General features: G+C 44.5%; 1 protein-coding gene across 3 annotated transcripts in view; it reads right to left on the bottom strand.

Annotated features, from left to right (window-relative positions):
• The window catches only part of LOC139538808 (ephrin type-A receptor 6-like), a 241830-nt gene that overhangs the window by 9439 nt on the left and 213900 nt on the right, over positions 1-18491 (bottom strand). For 2 of the 3 annotated variants that reach the window (XR_011667814.1, XM_071341262.1), the window contains exons 8-12: positions 17995-18282; positions 14557-14665; positions 4029-4099; positions 2559-2687; positions 1692-1877 (exon numbers count right to left, since the gene is read on the bottom strand). Coding sequence is in view for 2 of the 3 variants with exons in the window: in XM_071341262.1 (XP_071197363.1) it covers positions 1692-1877; positions 2559-2687; positions 4029-4099; positions 14557-14665; positions 17995-18282 (783 nt within the window). In the remaining variant the exon portion in view is untranslated. The other variant, XM_071341263.1, reaches the window with a different exon arrangement.

Genomic DNA, 18491 nt, shown 5'->3' with positions numbered 1-18491 from the left:
CTATGGGGTTGTATAATGAAGAGGTCTGGTTTGACACGCTCGGGGTGAGGGTATCTTTCTCAAGGGAGAGATGGTCTGGTTAATATAGCGCTGTGCCATGCCAGGAGATGGTCTGGTTAATATAGCACTGTGCCATGCCAGGAGATGGTCTGGTTAATATAGCACTGTGCCATGCCAGGAGATGGTCTGGTTAATATAGCACTGTGCCATGCCAGGAGATGGTCTGGTTAATATAGCACTGTGCCATGCCAGGGGATGGTCTGGTTAATATAGCACTGTGCCATGCCAGGAGATGGTCTGGTTAATATAGCACTGTGCCATGCCAGGAGATGGTCTGGTTAATATAGCACTGTACCATGCCAGGGGATGGTTTGTGTGGAAGATGTGGTTGCTGATGTTCCCATTTTTATAATAGTCAACAAAAAGTGTCTCTTGATTTTCCATAAGGAGGTTCATTTTGTGATCTTTTCTTGCCTTATCATTCTTTACATACACAGGGTACTGTATGTTAATTACCTCTGAACAGCGAGAGGCAGCTTCTAAGGCCTCTCCATTTGGTTGAAGTAGACTGTGCGACTCTCCTGCCATTGTTGGGCTAAAGGGCTTTGACACCTCTCACTTGACACGTCTGTTCTAATTGAAGTTGTATCAAGCGTGGCAGCCTTAATTTAGCATTCAGTCCTTATAAAGTAATGTAATGTATTTTTCTTCTTGGCTTTTGGAAATAAAATATAGCTTCAGACTAAACATGACTCACTCAGTTCCAGGTTGGATGGTGTTTTCAGGTTTCTGCTGTTTTCTAGAGCATTTGCTGTATAGCGTTGGAATAATAATCTTTGGTAGTTGTAAGCCTACTAGGTGATTCTGTAATTCCGTCCAAAATCAGGTTGTAGGTTTTGAGTTTTGATTTGGAGTGAAAGTTATGTTGTAGAGGGTAGCATCCTGTATATGTTCCTGACAAAAAAAAGTTTATCTAACTCTAAATCTATCTTTTTTTAAGAACATTCTGAAAAATGCAGGAGCTCATCTGATCATGACCTCTCTCTCTCTCTACATCTCCTGTCTAGCTGCTCTTTTTCTATCCTCTCTACTACCTCTGTCTTCCTCTCTCTACCACTCTTCGTATCTCCTATCTACCTCTCTCTCTTCCTCTCTCCATCTCTCTGTATCTGCAGAAGCCAATCCAGAGGAACTACTGAGAGTATAAAGTACTACTGAGTGTGGAGCGTTACCTGGTGTTTCTGTTCAGGTAAGATAGTCACACCCTGATACATCTCCTTTAATTAGACTCTGGAGTGGAGGAGGGGAAACAACATATGGAGACAGAGTGAAGGAGAGAGAGAGAGAGAGGGAGAGGGAGAGAGAGAGAAAGGGAGAGGGAGAGAGAAGAGTGTCTGACAGTGAAGAGAGAGATCAGAGGGATAGAACGATGGAGAAAGTGACAGTGTGGCATACACAGGTGTCTCTACAGAACAGTGGACTAGACTAGCGTGGAATGGCTGCTACACATTCTGCTGTAGCGTGTGCTTGTGTGTGTGTGGCATATGCAGCTATGTGGAATGGCTGGTTGTAATGACTCATTCCCGGTGTTAGAGGCAGCTGTCCCACATAAACACACACTTTCTGCAGTCTGTCTGTCCATGTAAACTCCTAAAAACACAAGCAACTACAATTCCCATGATCCTCCTTACTTTTGGTGACCACGCCCTCCAGCCTAATGATGTTAGGGTCGTCGAACTGTCCCATGATGCTGGCCTCTCGGAGGAAGTCCCGCCTCTGGCGCTCCACGTAGCCACCTTTCAGCGTCTTTATCGCCACCGCGATTTCCCTCTTCCCCAGCGTCCGCAGACGACCGCTACACACCTCCCCGAACTCACCTGGAATACGCACACGACACACACACACACACACACACACACACACACACACACACACACACACACACACACACACACACACACACACACACACACACACACACACACACACACACACACACACACACACACACACACACACACACGCAGTAACCATATCAAACCACTGGAGGGCAGTGTTGCAGTACAGAGACAACTCCACAACATGTTTAACTCTGAATTATTCAACTCTCTAAAATGTCTCTTTGCTCCTTCTGATCTATCAGCCTATAATCAATCCATAGTCTCTCCTCTGTTCTCTAAAGCTCTAACAGCTTTCATATCCCCCACTGTGAGTGTGTGTGTGTGTTAGATTGTTATACTGAGCAGAGAGAATGTAGTCTTAAATCAAGTGCTGGGAGGGGAAGCACAGGCCCCCCACTGTATAGAAGAGGTATAATTAACTTCCTTTCTTTAAAATGAAAACCGATTGCTTCATATGGCATATTATGGCATATTACACCCAGATGCCAGATCTTCTCACATCCACTAGGGTATATATATAGAGCATACTGTGCAAATCTAAAGGAGCTTCTGTAATGAGTACTGAATATATATATATTGTTGCCATAATTTACCTTGTTCTTTCCATGCCAATGAAGCTTGACGAATTGAATGGATAATTGAGGATAGAGTGCCCACCTGCTCCGATGACTCTTTCTATGCGGATCCGGGTTGGGTCAATCTCTTTGGCAAACTCATGGACAGCCTGAGTAGGATCCTCATAGGTGTCCGGATCTACATAGGTCTTTACCCCTGGGTACGGGAGGGCTGAGAGAAGAAGAGAGGAGAGACAATCATCAATTCTAGGTCAAGTGAGGAGAGACTGGGTTCTGCCTTTGGTAACTTTGCTACCTGCTGTTTTATGCCTTGTCTTTGTTAATTAACAACCTCTAGTCTCCATATCCAAACAGAACAATCAATGGTCATGCAAAACAGAGCTCCAGCATTAACCTGAAGACACAATCAACATCAAGCATCCACTTCTGGATGAAACACAACTCTGAAGGTTAGAGCGATAAGTCAAGGTATCAGTGGAGAGAGAAGAGGAATAAACAGGAAAGAACAGAGAGAAAGAGGAGGAGACAGGAGAGAAGGAGGATGAGAAGAGTGTGTGTCCTCTCTGTTCTCCACTGATGAGGATAGCTCTGAAACACAGAGACAGTCTGTATGGAGTCAAGCCTATCTGTTGATAGAGAGAGAGACAGGACAGACACAAGGCAGTAAGAGGCCCTGTCAGCTGGACACTCTCTCTCAGAACTCCTCTTGCTGTCTGTCTGTTCCTCTACCACTGCTCCCCCCCCCCTTCCTATCTCCTATCTCCTTCTGAGTCATTTCCCTCTGTTCCTTTCTCCCCCTCTCGCTCATCTCAGAGATAAAACACAGTGTATGTGGGGAAAAAGAGAGACAGAGAGGGAGAGTAAGAAAAACAGAAAGAAACACAGAGAGAAGTAGAGGAGAGGCAGAGCTATAACTAGATTCAGCCAAAAGGTAAGACACACAGATGACTTGAAATGGATTCTGAAGAGGAAGCGAGCAGGAGAGGATGGAGGGGGAGAGAGAGCGAAGGAGGGAGGGAGCGAGGGAGGTGGGGGTGTTTCAGAACGTTTTGTTCTGTGGATTTGTTTAAAGTTGGCAATGTATCACTCCTACTGACATCCCTCCCCCTCCCGCTCCCTCTCTGTCTGTGTTGTAAAACTGAGAGAGGGTGTTACCAATCTCTCAAAGCCTGCTACGGCCAGGGGTTAGGGACACACTTCATCCACATTTACATCTAAACTAATGGAGGCTTGAGAATGGCAGACATGGTTAGAATTGATTGTATGCAAATTGTCCACACAGTGTTTCTTTCCAGGATAGTTCTCTTTAGCATGAAATGGACAGAGACACTCAATAAGGTACAGTGTTTGTGTGGGAAATCTATTTTTAAGCTTTAAGTCTCGCCACAGTTTAGCCATTTATCTTTCAACACAAACACTCACAGGAGGCGGAAATAATAAAATGAAATGCGTCTGTTCACATGAATTGGTGAAATTGGGTGTGAAGTGATGTGAGTCAGAAAGAGAGCGGCAGAGAGAAAGACGAGTAGAGAAGGAGAAGCAGAAGTCCTACCATGTCCGTTCTGATAGTTGGTCCTCCTCTTGTCGTCTGAGCTCATCTTGGATTTGATGTACCACTGACACCTGGGAGACACAATGACACATTGTCCTTTACAACAAGGAACACCAGATGCTAGAACTGAAGGAGTTCACCGTGTCCATAGAGAGATGAACTACTAAACCAAACTGAGTGTTGTTTCTAGTGGTGTTGTTGGAGAACATTTTCTCTGAGAAACTTGGATCAACACATTTCTATTTGCACTTTGTGTGTGTAACATGGAATGTGTTTGGGTGTGTGTGAATTTTAAATGTGTTTGCGTGTGTGTGTGTGAGAGACTTGGAATGTGTTTGGGTGTTTATGTGTGTTTATGTGTGTGTGTGTGTACACTTGGAATGTGTTTGTGTGTGTGTGTGACTTGGAATGTATTTGTGTGTGTGTGTGACTTGGAATGTGTTTGTGTGACTTTGGATGTGTTTAGGTGTGTGTTTGATTGATCACTGCTCCTCATACACTCTCTCTCACCACACACTTAGACACTGTCTCTATAAGAGCCCATCCTCACTCTCACCACACACTTAGACACTGTCTCTATAAGAGCCCATCCTCACTCTCACCACACACTTAGACACTGTCTCTATAAGAGCCCATCCTCACTCTCACCACACACTTAGACACTGTCTCTATAAGAACCCATCCTCACTCTCACCACAGACTTAGACACTGTCTCTATAAGAGCCCATCCTCACTCTCACCACACACTTAGACACTGTCTCTATAAGAGCCCATCCTCAATCTCACCACACACTTAGACACTGTCTCTATAAGAGCCCATCCTCACTCTCACCACACACTTAGACACTGTCTCTATAAGAGCCCATCCTCACTCTCACCACACACTTAGACACTGTCTCTATAAGAGCCCATCCTCACTCTCACCACACACTTAGACACTGTCTCTATAAGAGCCCATCCTCACTCTCACCACACACTTAGACACTGTCTCTATAAGAGCCCATCCTCACTCTCACCACACACTTAGACACTGTCTCTATAAGAACCCATCCTCACTCTCACCACACACTTAGACACTGTCTCTATAAGAGCCCATCCTCACTCTCACCACACACTTAGACACTGTCTCTATAAGAGCCCATCCTCTCTCACACACCACACACTTAGACACTGTCTCTATAAGAGCCCATCCTCACTCTCACCACACACTTAGACACTGCTCTCTATAAGAGCCCATCCTCACTCTCACCACACACTTAGACACTGTCTCTATAAGAGCCCATCCTCACTCTCACCACACACTTAGACACTGTCTCTATAAGAGCCCATCCTCACTCTCACCACACACTTAGACACTGTCTCTATAAGAGCCCATCCTCACTCTCACCACACACTTAGACACTGTCTCTATAAGAGCCCATCCTCAATCTCACCACACACTTAGACACTGTCTCTATAAGAGCCCATCCTCACTCTCACCACACACTTAGACACTGTCTCTATAAGAGCCCATCCTCACTCTCACCACACACTTAGACACTGTCTCTATAAGAGCCCATCCTCTCTCTCTCTCTCTCTCTCTCTCACACACACACACACACACACACACACACGCGCACACACACACACACACACACACACACACACACACACACACACACACACACACACACACACACACACACACACACACACACACACACACACACACACACACACACACACACACACACACACACACACACACACACACACACACACACACACACACACACACACAGTGTGGAGAGGATCACAGGTTCACACTCCAGCCAGTCAACTTCATTAGCTTTATCATGCTGGAGGAACAGGAAGTAATTAACATCTAGTCTACAGATCTACAGGAGAGAGAGAGGGAGAGAGAGAGGTACGTTTATCTATAGTGGTGATTAGATAATTAAGTAGACTATTAACAGACACAGAGGGTGTAGCTGTGGCTGCCATGCCCCTAGGCAGGCTGGGAGAAGAGGATGGGGTAGGGAGAGAAAGTGATAGAGACAGAAGAGGTGAGTTAGTGCTGGCACCAGTCTGATAACTACATAAAAGAGAGAGCAAGAGAAACAGAGAGTAAGAGAGGGAGGTTACAGCCCCCTCCATGAGCCATTTCACAGGTAATAATCATATCAGCACAAATACACACAGACACACATAAAGACAGACACACACACGCACACACACAAACAGACACATACACACACCAGACACACACAGAGACAAACACACACACACACACACACACACACACACACACACACACACACACAGACACACAGACAGACAGACAGACAGACAGACAGACAGACAGACAGACAGACAGACAGACAGACAGACAGACAGACAGACAGACAGACAGACACACATGCATACACACATGCATACACACATGCATACAGACAGACACAGACACATGCATACAGACAGACACAGACACATGCATACAGACAGACACAGACACAAACCTACAGACAGACGCAGTCACACAGACAGACACACAGAGGTATGTGTGTGGTATATTCAGTCCAACTGGATGGCTTACGTCAGAGGCGAGCTAAGAATAGGAAAGGAGAAGAGAGAGTCAGGGGCTTAGTTAGCCAGTTTTGAGGAGAAGAGAGGAGGGACAGAGAGGAGGACAGAGAGGGAGACAGTGATTACAGTCTTTAGAAATAGACAGGGGTCTGGGTTGAAAAGTGAAAGTTCTCCATTGTCCACAACTTTGACATTAAGAAGGTTTAAATGATGCTGATTGGAATTAGACAGAGGGCAAAGCAATCAGAGCACTCATTACTGAGAGAGGAGGGGTCAGTGTGGGAGTACACAAGCCTGACTGTTAGTGTGTGTGTGTGTGTGTGTATGTGTATGTGTGTGTGTGCATGTGCGTGTTTGTGAGTGACCATGGTTTCTCCATAGAGGCAAGCCCAACCAGATCCTGATTGCCAGATCAGAGAGGCTATCAAAGTGCTGGATATCTGTGGGTTGCCAGGTTGGGATCCTGCTGTGTGTGGTCTGAGGCCTGGACATTGACAGAGAAGAAATCACAGCAGAGATAGAGGAGGAGAGGAGAGGGGGAGAAGAGGAGGGGAGATGAGAGGAGAGAAGAGGAGGAAAGAAGAGTGGAGACGAGATGAGAGAAGAGACAAGACTTTTATTTTTTTATTTCACATTTATTTAACCAGGTAGGCCAGTTGAGAACAAGTTCTCATTTACAACTGTGACCTGGCTAAGATAAAGCAAAGCAGTGCGACAAAAACAACAACACAGAGTTACACATGAGATAAACAAATGTACAGTCAATAACACAATAGAAAAATCTGTATACAGTGTGTGCAAATGAAGTAAGGAGGTAAGGCAATAAATAGGCCATAGTGGCGAAGTAATTACAATTTAGCAATTAACACTGGAGTGATATATGTGCAGATGAGGATGTGCAAGTAGAAATACTGGTGTGCAAAAGAGCAGAAAAACAAAAACAAATATGGGGATGAGGTAGGTAGTTAGTTGGATGGGCTATTTACAGACGGGCTGTGTACAGCTGCAGCGATCGGTAAGCTGCTCTGATAGCTGATGCTTAAAGTTAGTGAGGGAGATATAAGTCTCCAACTTCAGTGATTTTTGCAATTTGTTCCAGTCATTGGCAGCAGAGAACTGGAAGGAAAGGCGGCCAAAGTAGGTGTTGGCTTTGGGGATGACCAGGGAAATATACCTGTTGGAGCGCGTGCTATGGGTGACTGTTGGTATGGTGACCAGTGAGCTGAGATAAGGCGGAGCTTTACCTTACAAAAACGTATAAACTCGGCAAAAAAGAAACATCCCTTTTTCAGAACCCTGTCTTTCAAAGATAATTAGTAAAAATCCAAATAACTTCACAGATCTTCATTGTAAAGGGTTTAAACACTGTTTCCCATGCTTGTTCAATGAACCATAAACAATTAATGAACATTGCCCATGCGGACCGGTCGTTAAGACACTAACAGCTTAACTTCTTCGGGCTAGGGGGCATTATTTGGAAGTTTGGATGAATGAGGTGCCCAAAGTAAACTGCCTGTTACTCAGGCCCAGAAGCTAGGATATGCATTTAATAGTATTGGATAGAAAACACTCTAAAGTTTCCAAAACTGTTAAAATAATGTATAACAGAACTGATATGGCAGGCGAAAACCCGATGACAATCCATCCAGAAACTTTTTTCCCCCAGCTCACCTCTGATTACAATGGCTGGGAATGGGAATATAAAAGGAAGTCCTCCCAGATTGCAGTTCCTAGGGCTTCTACTAGATGTCAACAGTCTTTAGAAAGAGTTTCAGGCTTGTTTTTTGAAAAATGAGCTAGAATTTGTAGTTTTTCTAAGTGGCTCCCATTTTGGCTGTAGTGTTTGTAGCGCGTTCCGGTGAGGGCGCGTACTCCGTTATTTATCTCCGGTAATGGTCTCCGGTATTCTCCGTCTTAAATTTTATCGTTTATTTACAAAATAGGGTACCTGAGGACTGATGGAACCCCTACCTGTCCCAGACCTGCTGTTTTCAACTCTTAATGATCGGCTATGAAAAGCCAACTGATATTTATTCCTGATTATCATTTGACCATGCTTGTCATTTATGAACATTTAGAAAATCTTGGCTCTCTCTAATTCTCTCCTTCTCTCTTTCTTTCTCTCTCTCGGAGGACCTGAGCCCTAGGACCATACGTCAGGACTACCAGGCATGATGACTCCGTGCTGTCCCCAGTCCACCTGGCCTTGCTGCTATTCCAGTTTCAACTGTTCTGCCTGCGGTTATGGAACCCGCACCTGTCCCAGACCTGCTATTTTCAACTCTTAATGATCGGCTATGAAAAGCCAACTGAAAATTATTCATGATTATTATTTGACCATGCTTGTCACTTATGAATATTTTGAACATCTTGGCATAGTTCTGTTATAATCTCCACCCGGCACAGCCAGAAGAGGACTGGCCACCCCTCATAGCCTGGTTCCTCTCTAGGTTTCTTCCTAGGTTTTGGCCTTTCTAGGGAGTTTTTCCTAGCCACCGTGCTTCTACACCTGCATTGCTTGCTGTTTGGGGTTTTAGGCTGGGTTTCTGTACAGCACTTTGAGATATCAGCTGATGTACGAAGGGCTATATAAAATAAACTTGATTTGATTTGATTAGGAATGTTGTTTGACTTGTTTAGAATAAGTTTATTGGTAACTTACGGGATTCATTTTGTATGCATTTTGAACGAGGGACACCGGTGGATTACTGAGTCAAGCGCGCCGTTGAAACTTACTTTTTGGGGATATAAAGAAGGACTTTATTGAACAAAAGGACCATTTGTTATGTAGTTGGGACCCTTGTGATTGCAACCAGATGAAGATCTTCAAAGGTAAGTGATTTATTTCATCGCTATTTCTGACTTTCGTGACGCATCTGCTTGGTTGGAAAATGAATGTAATGCTTTTGTGTGCGGGGTGCTGTCCTCAGATAATCGCATGGTGTGCTTTCGCCGTAAAGCCTTTTTGACAACGCGGCTGGATTAACAAGAAGTTAAGCTTTTAAATGATGTATGACACTTGTATTTTCATGAATGTTTAATATTACGATTTCTGTAATTTGATTTTGGCGCTTTGCAATTTCACCGGATGTTGGCCAGGTGGGACGGTAGCGTCCCAATGACCCGTAAGACGTTTTAAGACGGTAGGCAATTAAGGTGACAGTTATGAAAACTTAGGACACTAAAGAGGTCTTTCTACTGACTCTGAAAAACACCAAAAGAAAGATGCCCAGGGTCCCTGAAGGTGGAGGGTCTGTCATGGGCTATGGCGGTGTGTCACAGCATTATCAGACTGAGCTTGTTGTCATTGCAGGCAATGTCAACGCTGTGCGTTACAGGGAAGACATCCTCCTCCCTCATGTGGTACCCTTCCTGCAGGCTCATCTTGACATGACCCTCCAGCATGACAATGCCACCAGCCATACTGCTCGTTCTGTGCGTGATTTCCTGCAAGACAGGAATGTCAGTGTTTTGCCATGGCCAGCGAAGAGCCCGGATCTCAATCCCATTGAGCACGTCTAGGACCTGTTGTATCGGAGAGTGAGGGCTAGGGCCATTCCCCCCAGAAATGTCCGGGAACTTGCAAGTGCCTTGGAGGAAGAGTGGGGTAACATCTCACAGCAAGAACTGGCAAATCTGGTGCAGTCCATGAGGAGGAGATGCACTGCGGTACTTAATGCAGCTGGTGGCTACACCAGATACTGACTGTTACTTTTGATTTTGACCCCCCCCTTTGTTCAGGGACACATTATTCCATTTCTGTTAGTCACATGTCTGTGGAACTTGTTCAGTTTATGTCTCAGTTGTTGAGTCTTGTTGTTCATACAAATATTTACACGTTAAGTTTTCTGAAAATAAACGCAGTTGACAGTGAGAGCACATTTCTTTTTTTGCTGAGTTTAGATGACCTGGAGCCAGTGGGTTTGGCGACGAATATGTAGCAAGGACCAGCCAACGAGAGCATACAGGTCACAGTGGTGGGTAGTATATGGGGCTTTGGTGACAATACGGATGGCACTGTGATATACTGCATCCAATTTGCTGAGTAGAGTGTTGGAGGCCGAAGTCAAGTATTGGTAGGATAGTCAGTTTTACGAGGGTATGTTTTGCAGCTTGAGTGAAGGAGGCTTTGTTGCGAAATAGGAAGACGATTCTAGATTTAATTTTGGATTGGAAATGCTTAATATGAGTCTGGAACGAGAGTTTACAGTCTAGCCAGACACCTAGGTATTTGTAGTTGTCACATATTCTAAGTCAGAACCGTCCAGAGTAGTGATGCTAGTCGGGCGGGCAGGTGCGGGCAGCGATCAGTTGAAGAGCATGCATTTAGTTTTACTTGCATTTAAGAGCAGTTGGAGGCCACGGAAGGAGTGTTGTATGGCATTGATGCTCATTTGGAGGTTTGTTAACACAGTGTCCAAAGAAGGGCCAGATGTATACATTATTGTGTCATCTGCGTAGAGGTGGATCAAAGAGTCACCCGCAGCAAGAGCTACATCATTTATATATACAGAGAAAAGAGTCGGCCTGAGAATTGAACCCTGTGTCACCCCCATAGAGACTGCCAGAGGTTCGGTCAACAGGCCCTCCGATTTGACACACTGAACTATATCTGAGAAGTAGTTAGTGAACCAGGCGAGGCAGTCATTTGAGAAACCAAGGCTGTTGAGTCTGCTAATAAGAATACGGTGATTGACATGGTCGAAAGCCTTGGCCAGGTCAATGAAGACGGCTGCATAGTACTGTCTTTTATCGGTGGTTATGATATCGTTTAGGACCTTGAGGGAGGCTGATGTGCACCCGTGACCAGCTCGGAAAACGGATTGTATAGCGGAGAAGGTACGGTGGGATTCGAAATGGTCGGTGATCTGTTTGTTCACTTGGCTTTCGAAGACTTTAAAAAGGCAGGATGTAGGTCTGTAACAGTTTGGGTCTAGAGTGTCTCTCCCTTTGAAGAGGGGGATGACCGCGGCCGCTTTCCAATCTTTAGGAATCTCAGACGATATGAAAGAGAGGTTGAACAGACTAGTAATAGGGTCTGCAACAATGGCGGCAGATCATTTCAGGAAGAGAGGGTCCAGATTGTCTAGCCCAGCTGAATCCAGATTTTGCAACTCTATCAGTGCAGTGGGCAGTGCTGCTGCTCCAGTTTCAACTGTTCTGCCTGCGGCTATGGAACCCTGACCTGTTCACCGTACATGCCACCTGTCCCAGACCTGCTGTTTTAAACTCTCTAGAGTCAGCAGGAGCGGTAGAGATACTCTTAATGATCGGCCATGAAAAGCCAACTGACATTTACTCCTGAGGTGCTGACTTGCTGCACCCTCGACAACTACTGTGATTATTATTATTTGACCATGCTGGTCATTTATGAACATTTTAACATCTTGGCCATGTTCTGTTATAATCTCCACCCGGCACAGCCAGAAGAGGACTGGCCACCCCTCATAGCCTGGTTCCTCTCTAGGTTTCTTCCTAGGTTTTTGCCTTTCTAGGGAGTTTTTCCTAGCCACCGTGCTTCTACACCTTGCTGTTTGGGATTTTAGGCTGGGTTTCTGTACAGCACTTTGAGATATCAGCTGATGTAAGAAGGGCTATATAAATACATTTGATTTGATTTGAATTTGATTAGTAGCTAATTAGCTGGCTAGCTTCTGATGGCTAGCTTCTGATGGAGGTTCCAGTTATAAGGTCTAAAAAATAGCAGATCCGTACCACATTGGGTGAGGCGGGTTGCAGGAAGGTATATTTAATCTGAAAATGGAAAAAAAGAGTTTGAAATATATTGAAATGTATACAAAAAAAAACGAAAAGAAAAACTGAGTATTTACACGGGACAAAAACAAACACGTCATACTGCTACGCCATCTTGGATACTCGTCTCATCTCTATAGATGAGAGATGAGAGAAGAGGTGGATTTGTCTATTGACTGTAGCCCCCCCAGTGATGGGGTCAGTGTGTTGATTAAAGCTCCTTTATCAGACCTGTCTAGCACCACTCTATCACTGAATCACTGGCTTTGAAAACACACAAAGAGTGAACGCACACACAGACAGACACACAAACTATTTTTCAAAGGTGTTCTCAAAAAAGGGTGTAAAGGATAGTGTTGCGGCTTTAAAGGCTATTCTAGGATATTCACGAACACACGCGCTCAAAAAAACACACACACACACACACACACACACACACACACACACACACACACACACACACACACACACACACACACACACACACACACACACACACACACACACACACACCTTTCAATATCAAACCCTGCCCAGAGCGTTAATCTAAAAGTCAATGTAATTCAACCTACTCTCTACCCTAATATCCACTGAGTCATTACTACATGCTGAAGCCACTGTGTTTCCACTGATAAAAGAGGAGAGAATGAGGAGAGGATGAGAGGAGAAAGTGCAAAGAGACAAAAGAGAGAGGAGCACAGACAGAATGATGAGAGGACAGAGAGGAATCAGAGAGTGAGGAAAGAGAGGAGAGAGGGATGAGTGTTGAAAGATAACCCTGAAGTAGAAGTGAAGAGCAGTAGTGTGGGTTTAGAGTAGAGTACAAAGATAGACCCACCCCTACACAGGCCGGACGGTCACCTATACATAGACAGATACACACATGAGGATTGAGGGACAGTCCTGGTTTAACTGGTTCCTGTTTGACGCTACTTATCTAAATTCACAGTGCCTCAGTGCACTCCCTTATTTAGAAAGCTTTTCAGAACAGACTTAACACCTACATAGACTGGAAGGTCATCTCAAAGGTTTCGTCACATCCTACTTTTAATTGTTCTTTGGGTACATTTCAAACTTTATTAAATTAAGTGTGAAATGCCATTGTATTACTGTATGTAGGCCTCTCAGTACGGAGGGAGCTGTCCACAGTAGTGTGGTGCTGAACTTTCCTACAGCCCTGTCAGTGCTACTGAAGACTACTACATCTCGTTATTTTAATACTTGAATATTCGATGAGGGGTGTTGACGTCAACCGCCTGCATTCAATGGAGAGAGATGCTATGCTACTAGCTGATGCTATGTTCATGAATACTGTATGCATAGCCATCTCAAGACAACTCCGATATAAAGTGTTTTTTCTCAAATTTGCCGGGATGTCATGTGTCCTACTTATATCAGTACACTCGTAGCAACCTAAGCATTCCAAAAAATGTATTTGATCAAATAAACCTACGTAGCAAATAAGTCATTACATTTTTTGCTGACCAAATCCGACACTCTCTCATTGACCTCCACTGTATATAAAAACTCCTCCCTTGGTGAGCGAAAGAAACGGAACAACGCCACCTGCTCGAGAAGACAGATTTTTGGCCAAGTTATCCCTCTCGCTTCGCCTTTTCCTTTCTGGTGCTGTCGATGGTGCTGAACTATCCTCCAGCCCTGTCAGTGCAACTGAAGACATCTTTAGTGCTGTCCATGGTGCTGAACTATCCTACAGCCCTATCAGTGCTCCAGAAGTCACCTTTTGTGCTGTCCATGGTGCTGAACTATCCTACAGCCCTATCAGTGCTCCAGAAGTCACCTTTTGTGCTGTCCATGGTGCTGAACTATTCTACAGCCTTGTCAATGCTCATGAAGACATCTTTAGTGCTGTCCATGGTGCTGAACTATTCTACAGCCCTGGCAATGCTCCTGAAGACATCTTTAGTGCTGTCCATGGTGCTGAACTCTCCTACAGCCCTTGCAATGCTCTTGAAGACACCTTTAGTGCTGTCCATGGTGCTGAACTATCCTACAGCCCTGTCAATGCTCCTGAAGACACCTTTAGTGCTGTCCATGGTGCTGAACTATCCTACAGCCCTGTCTGTGGTGCTGACCTACTAGTCCCTTGGGACATCTCCCAAGAACCTAAGAAGTGTGTGTGTGTGTGTGTTTGTGTGTGTGTGTGTGTGTGTGTGTGTGTGTGTGTGTGTGTGTGTGTGTCTCTTACCGTCCGGTGATGAGGAAGAAGAGGGTGAGGATGATGAGGAGAGTGAAGCCTCCCACGGCTGCCGTGACGATCACCAACACCTGACCCTGGTCTGACGCCATGTCTGACGCTACGGGGAGGGGACAAATCAATTGATTGATTATTGTCTGGACCTATTAAGTGATTTACAGTATAACATACAGCCATATCACTGGAAGAGAGGTGACATCACAAGTATAGATATACAGCCATATCACTGGAAAAGAGGTGACATCACAAAAACAATATACATTCACATGATTAAGTCAGAAAAAAGTCATAAAAGACAATATAACTATACCACTTTTACAACATCTTTATCAAATCAGACTGAGGAGAGAAAAGCACTTTTATTAGTAATAATTGATATTGTTAGTATTAATTAATTTGAAATGAATATGGAGAGATTGATGAACTCTTGGTCTGAAAGACAACCATTCTATTTTAAAAGGAATCATTCATATGCTTGGTGCCATCTAATTAATATTATTCATTCATGAAATTGTGATTTAGTCTCTGATCATTTGCCAAAATTAGCCACATTTGATATTCATTATTTTCCTTTCTCTCTGTTTCTTCACAGGGCTAACGAATCCCACATAATTGAAAGATGATTGCTATTAGCAAAACTTATTTCTACAATATTTTACACTTAATGAATATGAATTGGTGATCAGGATGCGTAGCCCCCAACCCAGACGTGACAGCATTTGTGTGCCCGCATGTTTGTAAGTGTGTGTGTACGCTTGAATGTGTGAAGGTCAGAATGTGTGTGTGTGTGTGTGTGTGTGTGTGCGAGAGTGTATGTGTGTGTGTGTAGCTGGGGTCTGGTAAGAGATAATTGCCAGTCAGACGAGGAGAGAGGAACATAGCTGATCAGAGGGGTAGATGACTTCACAGGACGGTTCTCCTGACCAGGAGTTCACACACACTCTGAAGCCTAACTGAGCAGTCGGGCCTGATTGACGCTAATGAGACCGAGGCCTTTGTGTTTGTGTGGATGTGTGTGAAAGGCTTGAATCTAAAGGGCTGTCATGACTGTCATGCCTTTGGAAAGTATTCAGACCCCTTGAGTTTTTCCACATTTTGTTACGTTACAGCCTTTTTCTAAAATGTATGAAACATTTTTTTCCCTCATCAATCTACACACAATACCCCATAATGACAAAGCAGAAACAGGTTTTTAGAAAATGTAGAAATTTTTGTATTTTTTTTTAACCCGGAAATAACACATTTACATAAGTATTCAGACCCTTTACTCAGTACTTTGTTGAAGCACCTTTGGCAGCGATTACAGCCTCAAGTCCTCTTGGGTATGACACTACAAACTTGGAACACCTGTATTTGTGAAGTTTCTCCCATTCTTCTCTGCAGATCCTCTCAAGCTCTGTCAGTTTGGATGGGGAGCGTCGCTGCACAGCTATTTCCAGGTCTCTCTAGAGAGGTCAGGTTGAAGTCCGAGCTCTGGCTAGGCCACTCAAGGACATTCAGAGACTTGTCCCGAAGCCAGTTCTGTGTTATCTTGGCTGTGTGCTTAGGGTCGTTGTCCTGTTGAACCTGATGAACTTTCGTCCTAGACTGAGGTCCTGAACTCTCTTGAGCAGGTTTTCATCAAGGATCTCTGTACTTTGCTCTGTTCATCTTTCCCTCGGTCCTGACTAGTCTCCCAGTCCCTGTCGCTGAAAAACATCCACACAGCATGATGATGCCACCAACGTACTTCACCGTAGGGATGGTGCCAGGTTTCCTTCAGACCTGACGCTTGGAATTCAGGCCAAAGAGTTCAATCATGTTTTCATCAGAACAGAGAATCTTGTTTCTCATGGTGAGAGTCTTTAGGTGCCTTTTGGCAAACTCCAAGCTGGCTGTCATGTGCCTTTTATTGAGGAGTGGCTTCCGTCTGGCCACTCTACCATAAAGCCCTGATTGGTGGAGTGCTGCAGAGATGGTTGTCCTTCTGGAAGGTTCTCACAACTCCAGAGCTCTGTCAGAGTGACCATCGGGTTCTTCGTCACCTCCCTGACCCAGGCCCTTCTCCCCCGATTGCTCAGTTTGGCCGGGCAGCCAGCTCTAGGCCGAGTCTTGGTGGTTCCAGACTTCTTCCATTTAAGAATGATGGAGGCCACTGTGTTCTTGGGGACCTTCAATGCTGCAGACATTTTTTGGTACCCTTCCCCAGATCTGTGTCTCGACACAATCCTGTTTCGGAGCTCTATGCACAATTCCTTTGACCTCATGGCTTTGTTTTTGCTCGGAAATACACTGTCAACTGTGGGACCTTATATAGAAAGGTGTGTGCCTTTCCAAATCATTTCCAATTAATTGAATTTACCACAGGTGGACACCAATCAAGTTGTAAAAACATCAAGGATTATCAATTGAAACAGGATGCATCTGAGCTCAATTTCGAGTGTCATAGCAAAGGGTCTGAGTACTTATGTAAATAATATGTATGTCTGTTTTTACTTTTTATAAATTAGCAAATATTTCTAAAAACCTGTTTTTGCTTTTCATTATGGGGTGGTGTGTGTAGATTGATGAGGATGTTTTATTTATTTCATCCATTTTAGAATAAGGCTGTCACGTAACAAAATGTGGAAAAAGTCAAGGTGTCTGAATACTTTCGGAAGGCACTGTAGATGGGGAAGGAAGAGGTTAGATAGGAGGAGAGGCAGAGCAGGTATGGAGAGGTCGGGGACAAGCAGAAAGGGAGGGATACAGGGGAGAGAAGGGAGGGAGGTAAGGAGGGGAGGGAGGGAGAGGGTATTTTCTCCTTGATTAAAGGGCAGAACAAAGGCAGGCCAGGACTGTCTGATCCACTAGATAAAGAAAGCTCTTCAGCTGGATAGATAAGGGGGAAAAGAGGAGAAGATAGGAGACGCCACTGAGGCCAGATCAGTGGACTGGTGCTGACCAACCAGTATAGAGAACCTACACCTCTATATTTCTACTGCTTGAGTTCTGGCACCTCTAAGATAAAAACCCTGGTACAGTAAAAAAGAACCCCTTCAAGAACTGACCAAGTATATAGGACAGAACCACAAACACAGGTCTGTATGTTAGTATTCAGCATGGCTTTATTATCCCCGTGGGAACATTTTGGTTGTGGCTCTGTGTATACATAAAAACACACAATAAAGCATAGAAAAGGACATATACAGACAATAAATACAGGTAGATAAGTGCATGAGTGATCAATGACTCATCTGTACACTATATACATCAGTACACTCTGTCAACTTCAATGTTAGCTGTAAAGCCTCTCTAAAAGTCAATATAAATAAAAACAACATCACCAGCACATTGGCAAATTCATGTATTTATATTTTCAATGATTACTTCTAGGGTTAAGTGTTTGGGGTCAAGGGTTAAGTGTTAGGGGTCATGAAACAGACACAGAGGGCGGTACGAGGTACTCACTGTCGTCCGTGGTCTCATACTCGTATTTGGGGCTGTAGGCGCTGTGTCCAGCGGAGGTGCGTGTTCTCAGGCTGAAGACGTAGCAGGTGGAGGGCTTTAACCCTGTGATGATCACACTGGGGGCTTTGGTCCGCGTCGACGAGTAGCTCAACTCCTCATGTTCCTTCTCGTAGTACTTGACCTCATAGTCGACCACCAGGAGGGATGTCTGTTCTGGCTCCAGCCACGACAGGGCAATGCTGTTCTGAGATGCCCAGTCCTTCTTCAGCACGCCCACCATAAAGGGACCTGGAGGGACCAATCAGAGAGAATGTTAAAGGTCAGGTGTTCAACTACTAACATCAAATCAAATTTTATTGGTCACATACACGTGTTTAGCAGATGTTATTGTGGGTGTAGCGAAATGCTTGTGCTTCTAGTTCCAACAAGTGCAGCAATATCTAACAAGTAATATCTAACAATTCCACAATATATACCCAATACAGACAAATCTAAGT

This window comes from Salvelinus alpinus, chromosome 14 (genome assembly GCF_045679555.1).
Source record: "Salvelinus alpinus chromosome 14, SLU_Salpinus.1, whole genome shotgun sequence".
NCBI lineage: Eukaryota > Metazoa > Chordata > Actinopteri > Salmoniformes > Salmonidae > Salvelinus > Salvelinus alpinus.
This window is presented reverse-complemented; position numbering and strand designations above follow the sequence as displayed.